We start from the raw sequence: 8,905 nt of genomic DNA on the forward strand, positions 1-8,905 counted from the left end.
AAAATAAAAATCAATTAAAAAAAAGAAAGAAATATTAAACCAACTAGACTTATTTGGTATATTAAATTACATGGGAAGCATTGTCAAATAAATGATGCTAACTAAACCTTTGATTATATTTGTGTAGATGTTATTAACATAAATATCCTAGAAATTATATAAAATTCCAAAATATTTGACGTCTTAATATGCTAGAAAACTTACATTCTTTCTGTCTCAAAGTTGTCTTTCCAGTCTCTTAAAGTTGTAAATCTTATCATGTGTTTAAATTGTAAATATCCAGGAGCTAACTAAAACACTGCCTCCAGAGACTGAAGGAAAAAAACTAAAGAGACTTTTTAAAAGTACAGACTACGATATAAGTTCCCTTGTCTAAGCTGATCAGTAAAAGAGCTAAGGTTTGTGGTTTTTTGGGTTTTTTTTTTTTTTACGAAACTATTTAAAAAAATAAAGATGAGCCCAGCTGGTGTGGCTCAGTGATTGAGCGTCAATCCATGAACCAGGAGGTCACAGTTCAATTCCTGATCAAGGCACATGCCCAACTTGGGGGCTAAATCCCCAGCAGGGGATGTGCAGGAGGCAACCAATAGATGATTCTCTCATCATTGATGCTTTTCTCTCTCTCTCTCTCTCTCTCTCTCTCTCTCTCTCTCCCCCTTCCTCTCTCTAAAATCAATTAAAATATATATATATTTAAAAAATAATAAAAAGATGAAAGAAAAATGACTGTATATAGGAAGTAGGACATATGTTTTCAAGTAAAAGAAGGTATGAGAAAGAAGATGCACTTTTGTTGAGGGAAAGGAAGATAGATGTGTTTTTTGGATAAGGAAAGATATAAAGGGCATGGGTTGTTCTTTGTTGTTATTTTTTTGGTAAAGGAAGAAAAAAGAAAGTAATTTTGTCCTATTTTGTTTCAAAATAAGAATAAGAGTGAAACAAAAGCTGAAAGGTGTATGGAAGCTGCAGAAAGTTTATGGAAAAGGGATCTTGAGAAATTTTATGTGTGGTTGTTAAGATTGGAATGAATAACGAATGTGTGTGTCTGTGTGTGTGTGCGTGCATATGAACACATCAGATCTTTAACCATGGCCATTTTTAAAAAAAATATATTTTACAGAGAGGATTGGAGAGGGATAGAGAGTTAGAAGCATCGATGAGAAAAACATCGATCAGCTGCCTCCTGCACGCCCTCCTACTGGAGATGTGCCCACAACCAAGGTACATGCCCTTGTCCGGAATCAACCCCGGGAACTTTCAGTCCGCAGGCCGATGCTCTATCCACCGAGCCAAAACGGTTAGGCTACCATGGCCATTTTTAAGTCTTTCGTCATTTACAGACAGTTATTATTTTAGTCTGATGCTTTTATAAAAGTTTCCTACCAACGTGCTTCATCTTCAAGGAGATTTATGGAGAAAACTCTGACACTCTAAAATACAGGTTTCTAAACAATCAGAAAGGACATATGCACCCCTATGTTCATAGCAGCACAATTCACCATAGCTAAGATTTGGAAACAGCCTAAGTGCCCATCAGATGAGTGGATTAAAAAATTGTGGTACATCTACACAATGGAATACTACACTGCCATAAAAAAGAAGGAACTTTTACCATTTACAACAGCATGGATGGAACTGGAGAGCATCATGCTAAGCAAAATAAGCCAGTGGGAGAAAGATAAATATCAATGATCTCACTCATACCTGGGATATAGTGATCAACATAAACTGATGAACAAAAATAGATCCAGAGACAAGGTAGCACTGAACAGACCGTCTAACCTCAGAGAGAAGACAGGGGGGTGGGGAGGGTGGGGGTGGCTAGAAATCAACCAAAGGACTTGTATGCATGCATATTAGCATAACCAATGGACACAGATACTGGGGTGGTGGGGGTTTGCCCTCAGGGGTGAGAGTGGCAGGCGGGGAGCGGGGTGGGGTGTCAATGGAGAAAAAGGAGACATATGTAACATTTTAAACAAAAAAAATATAAATAAATAAAATAAAATACAGGTTTCTGATAAACTTCCAGATCACACCATTAAACTGGTTGAGAATTTGCAGAACACTAAGAAAAACTGAATTCATAAAACTGCTGACAAAAAGATCAATACGAATTGCCCTAGCCGGTTTGGTTTGGTTCAATGGACAGAGCGTCAGCCTGTGGACTGAAGGGTCCCAGGTTAGATTCTGGTCAAGGGCATGTGCCTGGATTGTGAGACACTCCAGTAGGGAGTGTGCACGAGGCAGCCGATTGATGATTCTCTCCCATCACTGATGTTTTTCTCTCTCTCTCCCTCTCCCTTTCTCTCTGAAATTAATTAAAAAATATATTTTTAAAAAAAGATCAATAGGAATTAATAGCATGAGGCTGAATGAACTAGTGAGGATGAACATTTTATGTTTTTTATATGAAATATTACTGGGCTTTTTAAATCTTTGTTTTCCAGATATAAATTTTTTTTTCTCCGAAGCCACCTGTGACCTATAACAATTTAGTAAATTATACCTTTGATAAGCAGAACTGAGTATAAACCACACCTTCATTTTTTTCTTTTTCCCTTTAGTTCCTTTCTAGTTTCTTTAATACATCATAAATAATATGCAAGGCCAAGCACTGAGTATAAATAGCTATTGTTTCCCTTTTCCCTTAATTGCTACCTGGGAAGATAACTCAACCTACTTCACAGGCCAAAATGTGCATCTGGTAGCACACACAGTCAAGGATTTCAATGCCTGGGAATGTCAATTCCAATGAAGGTACCCAATTTGGAAGAATACTTTTTCCTTGGGCAGGTACTGCCATTAACAGTACATGATTAGAAACTTATCACAAACCTTAGAGAAAGCTGCTGGAGCTAGCGCCAAAGCAACAGCCAGCCAGGAAAACTTTTTAAGTTCCTTTGCACAAATTATACTAGATGATAAAATTGTGCTTGACTATACTATTCTAGCTGAGCAAGGTGAGGTTTACTGTGTTAATACTTCTGTTACACTTGGATAAAACACCTTTGGTAAAACAGAGATGGAACTAGATAAAATCTGGGCACAAGTCAAATGATTAACCACTGACACCTCCTGGTTCTCTAATACCTTAGCTAACTTCCCTCAAGCATTCCTCCTGGTTCAGATCTATTCTTCAATTTGAACTTAGCCTTTTATTTATTATAGAAATTTTTGCTGTTATAAACTTTTGTTTTGCATAGCTCAATGTTTTAAAAATACCACTCAGATACTAGTTGCTCAACATTTTGAAATGAGCACTAAGGTTTGTGAGACTTCATATGAGAAGTCTCAAGAAACTACAAAAGAGTTTGCCTGTGGAGTAATATGACGATAAAGCTTTCCTCTGTTCCTCAAATGTGCCCTAAGGTTCCTAAAAAAAACAAAAAACAATTTCCCACCTATGTGGCATATGGCATACCAACATACCAACAAGAGCCTTCCTAGTGATGAGGGACTGACAATGGCATGACATACTAAAAACTAGCCTTCTCAGCAATGAGGGACCAACGGTGCTTTTAATAAGTGATCAGTACTGTTTTCCAGCAATTGATCAGTGATGCTTTCAAGGAAAGATCTCAATCTAAAGGAAGAAAATGTCAAAAATATAAACTGAGCCAATTTAAAATGGAGTTGGACCTTGAAAAAAATTTAAAAAAATTAAAAAAAAATGGAGTTGGAACTGCCATGCATGTCTTACTCCTCAAACCTTTGGAAGGTCAAAACAGGGCAAAATAACCTATGGACTGGGCCTAAAGCAACTTATTTCCTAAACAAACAACTGTTTGCAAAGATAAGAGAGAAGATATGATGACTACCAGACTGAAAATTAAAAACATTCTTCAGAATTAGCACCACTGTTAGCTTATTTGCCCCTATAGATATTCCTCTCGTCTACTGAAATAGTTGTTCCGCTTCCTTTTCTCAAAAATACCCCTTGCCTTCACTCCTAGTAAAAATACGGTTTGGATTTTTGCCTCAATCAGTGCTTCCCGAATAGCTATTCTTTTGGATCTCATGTTTGGATTTTTGCCTCAATCAGTGCTTCCGAATAGCTATTCTTTTGGATCTCAAACAAATGCTTGCTGCCTCTCACGTTTGCCTTTTATCTTTAGGTTAACGGCGCCAACATCTCGGGAGTGGGGAGTGATCAGCAAGTCAGGCCCCTGCTTGGCACCTGATCCCCCTCAGGTGAGGATGTGACGGCTACTCAATTCAATTTTTCAAACTGGGGCTTAGGGGATCCAGGGCCACACAGCTGACTCCAAAGCGGATGCACTTGCCAGCAGGCCTTCGGCAAGATAAATAGATGCATGAGGTGCACATGTGCGCACGCTAGCACACCCACACCTGCAGGTGTTTCCTGCTCACGCACGTATCCACATGTGGCCTGAGTACTGTGCTTTGGTGGGAGACTCTGCCCTGCACCCAGTGTACCCACGCACCTTCTCAAAATGGCCACTGCGGATGTAGTAGTCGGCCAGTGAACACCAGAGCTTGCCCAGCTGGTCTGTGAAGCGGGTAAGGCCCCCTCGGATGATGGCGTCCACGTTGAGCGACTGCACCTTGTCCGGGTTCTGGGAGATGAGGTCACAGAGCTCGTGCCACAGCTGCAGGGTCCAGGAAGGAATTTCAGCCTTAGTCCCTGAGCGGGTAAGCCCTCCAACCTGGCCCCTGTCTCCCCATAGGCCCACCTGGTAGTTGGACTTGCCAGCCTTGGAGACGAAGCGCTCATCATTCACCACGGTGGCCAGGCGCTGTGCAGCCTCGTCCAGCCGGTCACTTGACTTGAGGTACTCGATGTATTCCTCTGCGCTCTCAGGGCTCAGCTGAGCACCACACACCATGTCGGCAGTCAGTGGGGCCACAGAGCCACACTGCTGTGCCTACCTTCCCACTCAATGGCTCTGAGCCACCTGTTAGCTACTACCACTGTCCTGGCCACACCTGTCCACACCAGGCTCTAGTGGTCTAGCCTCAGCCCCAGGGTTTGCACCTTGACCTCCACACTGCCTGTGATACATTTCCGAAGCTGTGTCCCCCACGGCTGCAGTTTTACTCTGGTTTTCAATATGGTCAGCTCATGTGAATCTGTCTACCCAGTGAGACTAACAGCTCCCTACAGGCAGGGACTGTCTTAGTCACACTGCCCTAAACTATTTAAAGAATAAACAAATAAACTACAAACAAAAACCTGCCTGTCTCAAGGAGCCTTTTTCTCATTTATATCTGTTAAGTGACATCCTGCATGGGACTAGTGTCGCAGTGAGCCAGTGGGAAACTCTTGACCTGGGGAACTGGCCCATCTGCCTGAGGCGACCCCACCTCACCCCTCCATGGGCTTACCTTGAGGAAGCGCCGGTAGCCCCGCACAGCTGTCTCAGGTAGTGGGTGTGAGCGCAGGAAGCGCAAGTACAGAGGCCAAATACGAGAGTGCTGTGTGATAGGCAGAGCCCGGAGGGCACGGTCGAAAGTGCGGCGTGTGTGAGTGATACGGCCCTGGTCCACCAAGAACTGACAATACTCCAGCCATAGACGTGGCATCTAGAAGCATGAGGAGAGGCAGGGTCTGAGTTGCTGGCACTATGGCATGGCTACAAAAACACCAGATGTCCCATGGCCAAGCCAAAATGCAGCAGGACCCAGAAGGCTATCCCTCCGGGACTAAGTCTAGCTCAACCTCAAGTGCACAAAGGCAATAGGACTCCAACCCTCCTGCTTCATCCACCTCCCGACTCATCCCCTGGCCCAGTCCCCCCACCTCCAACCTTGTGCATGAAAACGAAGGCCCTCTCGTGGCAGTTGTTGACGTCTTCATAGGCAGGATCAGTCACACAGCGATGCTTCACCTGGGCCCTGCGTGCTTTCAGGTAGCGGTACCAGAGTTTGTAGCTGGAGGAGGCAGACATTGGTTGGTCAGCTTCATGGAGCACCAGAATCCTTCACCCTACCCCATAAGGCCACTGCTGGGAGAAGGAACCTGGGAGCAGTGACAAGTATCAGCAATGGGGGGATGGGCTGGGATATGAGGGAGGGTGTGCTGACCCATCGGAGGATATATACTCAGTGACGAAGCATAGCAACCACTTGGGACCTACTGGCCAGCTCTGCTATCACTGGGCAGGTGGGCAGGTGAGGCTGGGGCTGGGGCTGGGGTAGGAAGGGCAGCTGAAGCCGTCCTCACCTGCAGGGCAGCAGCTTCAGCGCTCGCTCGTACAACTGATTGAGCCTGGGCTTCGGGGCCCCCTGCTTGAACTCAATGTAGCGGAGCCAGCATTTGACAGAAAACTGGTTCCGCATAATTTCCTCCTCATAGGGGAGGTCTTCTTCATCCTGCCAGACAGGTAACGGGGAGAAGGAAGAACTGCCCTCAGAACCTCAGCATAGCACCATCTACTCCAAACTCCAGACCCCTACCCAGATCTTGGTGCCCACCCTCAGAGCCAGGTCACCAGATGCCCAAAGAGGACTCTGGTCCAGACTTAGCCTTCAGAATTCTACTGCCCACAACATAACCCAGATCATCAGACTCCTCAGTCACAGGATTCCAGGCCAGATATAGACTGTCACCCAGACTTCACTTTTTTGGTCTTCCAAATCAAGTTACCCACTCCCTGGCCCAGATACCAGACTCCTTAGGCTGTCCTGTCCAACACCAGCCCTCTGCCCTGGACAGTAAACTTCATCTCCTCACAACATGCCTTTTCCTAGCCACCAGATCTTTGGCACTTCTTCAGGCTCCCACCAGCCAGAGTCTAGTTCAGCTGTGCCCCAGAACTTGGAAGCTAGACCTTTACTCAGAAGACAGATATGCACCAGACACAAAGCTTTTAGCCCTAGACACTGAGGAAGAAAGTGAAGAAACAGTGAAATAAATTACACCTTAGGTGACAAAACAAGCCTCAATAACTGAAAAAAGATTGAAATCATACCAAGTGTCTTTTCAGACTACAACTTCATGAAACTAGAAATCAACTACAGGAACATTGGAAAGCACATAAATATGTAAAGACTAAATAGCATGCTACTAAACAATGAATGGATCAAAGAGGAAATCAACAACCTTGAGACAAATCCCTTCAATAAGTGGTGCTGGGAAAACTGGACAGATAAATGCAATAAATTGAAACTGGACCACTTTCTTTTCTTAAATATGTTTTTGTTGATTTTAGAGAGGAAGGGAGAGGAGAAAATAGAAACATCAATGAGAGACAAAAACCCATCCATTGGCTGCCTCCTGCACACCGCCTACTGGGGATCAAGCCTGCAACCCGGACATGTGCCCTGACCAAGAATCGAACCCCAGAGACCTCTTAGTGCATGGGCCACCCTGGCCAGGTGAAACTGGACCACTTTCTCACACCATATACAAAAAATGAAATGAGTCAGAGAAAGAAAAATACTGTATTATGTGTGGAATTTAAAAAAAAAAAGAATAAACAAAACAGAATATAAACCATAAAGAACAAGCTGATGAAAGAAAGAAAGAAAGAAAGAAAGAAAGAAAGTAAATACTGTATTATGTGTGGAATTTAAAAAAAAAATAAACAAAACAGAATATAAACCATAGATATAAAGAACAAGCTGAGAAAGAAAGAAAGAAAGAAAGAACGAACGAACGAACGAACGAACAGGCTGATAGTTGCCAAAGCAGAGAGGTAGGGGGATTGATAAAAAAGAAAGAAAAGAAATATCCCCCAAACAAGAAGAAAAGTAAATAAAGTTGGAGTCACTATAATCAAGCTGCTAAATTACTAAAATCAGGTAGGTTGAGCCATGAGGAAACATTCTATTCTTCTTGTAACTATTCTGGGGACTTGACCTTTTGACCTTTCCTGAGCCACTGCCTGGCTGTACACCTGCTCCCTGAATATCAACACCTGGACACACACCAGGCCCCGCCGCCCCTGTCCGACCCCCTGAAGCCTCACTGTCCAGACCCCTGCCATGCCGGACCTGCCGGCGCCCACACGCTACACGCCCCGGAGCCCACCATCCAGACCATCTGACATCTGACAGGTAACTGTTCTCTGAGCTATCACTCTCGGGCTCTGCTGGGTCCCGCCGGCCATCGCCTGACATGTCCGCACCAGCAGGTCTTTCCTTCCGACTGCAGGGTGCTCCGAAGCCAGACACCACGCCTTTCTCCCAGAAACGGTGCCGCTCAGGACCGTTACCCGGACACCAGAGTCCTGGCCCGGCCACCGGGTTTGGTGCCTTTCCTTCCAACACCAGGCCTCTCAAGAGTCAGCCATTCGAGTTTCTCTCCTCTCCCGCTCCGCGCGCTCCCCTTTCCGCGCCAGGCCCTTCACCTCCACAGCAGTGCTTCACTCAGGCGCCGGGCTCCGGCACCAGACGTCTACTCCCGGCCAGCCCGGTCCGGACTGCACCTCTAGCCCGTGAGCTTCCTCCCGCCCTTGGGCCGACATAGCTTTGGCCCAGATCCCCGGGGGGTCATCCCCGACCGCCTGAAGCATCCAGGCTCTGTCTCCAGTTCCTGCGGACTCACAAAGACAAGGTCCGGCCGCTCCTGCCGCGAAAGTCGCGCCATGACCACCATTTTGCCAGCGCTCCAGCTACAGCCAACAGTCGCGTTGTAATGACGTCTCTATCCGAAGACCCGCCCTCCCCGAGCCAGATCCGTTTCCTATTGGCTGACCACGTTCGGAGCGTGCAGTCGGGTCGCGACTTTCCCTCAGTCTTCTTCAGCGACCGGAAGTAGAGTGAGAGCCGAAGATGATGTCATTAAACGCGAGAGCTCCTCGGCCAATCAACTTCTGCGGTCAAGACCGTGACTTCCGGAGACGCTGCTGTCTCTGGAGGGTTGGCTTTGGACGGGAGCGACTTTGTGGCCTCAGGGGAGCGACATGGGCGTGAAGTTGGAGGTGTTTCGGGTCCGTGG

The 8,905-nt window shown here is 45.6% G+C and overlaps 2 protein-coding genes across 3 annotated transcripts in view; one reads left to right on the forward strand and one right to left on the reverse strand.

Moving 5' to 3' along the window:
- Nucleotides 1-8,615, reverse strand: part of XAB2 (XPA binding protein 2) — a 25,528-nt gene extending 16,913 nt beyond the window's left edge. For both annotated transcript variants that reach the window (XM_014538545.1, XM_014538544.1), the window contains exons 1-6: nucleotides 8,513-8,615; nucleotides 6,188-6,336; nucleotides 5,772-5,895; nucleotides 5,350-5,547; nucleotides 4,698-4,832; nucleotides 4,449-4,613 (exon numbers count right to left, since the gene is read on the reverse strand). In XM_014538545.1, the coding sequence (XP_014394031.1) occupies nucleotides 4,449-4,613; nucleotides 4,698-4,832; nucleotides 5,350-5,547; nucleotides 5,772-5,895; nucleotides 6,188-6,336; nucleotides 8,513-8,563 (822 nt within the window). In that variant the 5' untranslated portion in view covers nucleotides 8,564-8,615. The remainder of the gene's footprint in view (nucleotides 1-4,448; nucleotides 4,614-4,697; nucleotides 4,833-5,349; nucleotides 5,548-5,771; nucleotides 5,896-6,187; nucleotides 6,337-8,512) is intronic.
- A 167-nt stretch (nucleotides 8,616-8,782) lies between these two features.
- Nucleotides 8,783-8,905, forward strand: part of PET100 (PET100 homolog) — a 1,577-nt gene continuing 1,454 nt past the window's right edge. The window contains exon 1 of the mRNA XM_005864908.2: nucleotides 8,783-8,897. Within this exon, the coding sequence (XP_005864970.1) occupies nucleotides 8,871-8,897 (27 nt within the window). The 5' untranslated portion in view covers nucleotides 8,783-8,870. The remainder of the gene's footprint in view (nucleotides 8,898-8,905) is intronic.

Source organism: Myotis brandtii, unplaced genomic scaffold (assembly GCF_000412655.1).
Source record: "Myotis brandtii unplaced genomic scaffold, ASM41265v1 scaffold193, whole genome shotgun sequence".
Classification (NCBI taxonomy): Eukaryota; Metazoa; Chordata; class Mammalia; order Chiroptera; family Vespertilionidae; genus Myotis; species Myotis brandtii.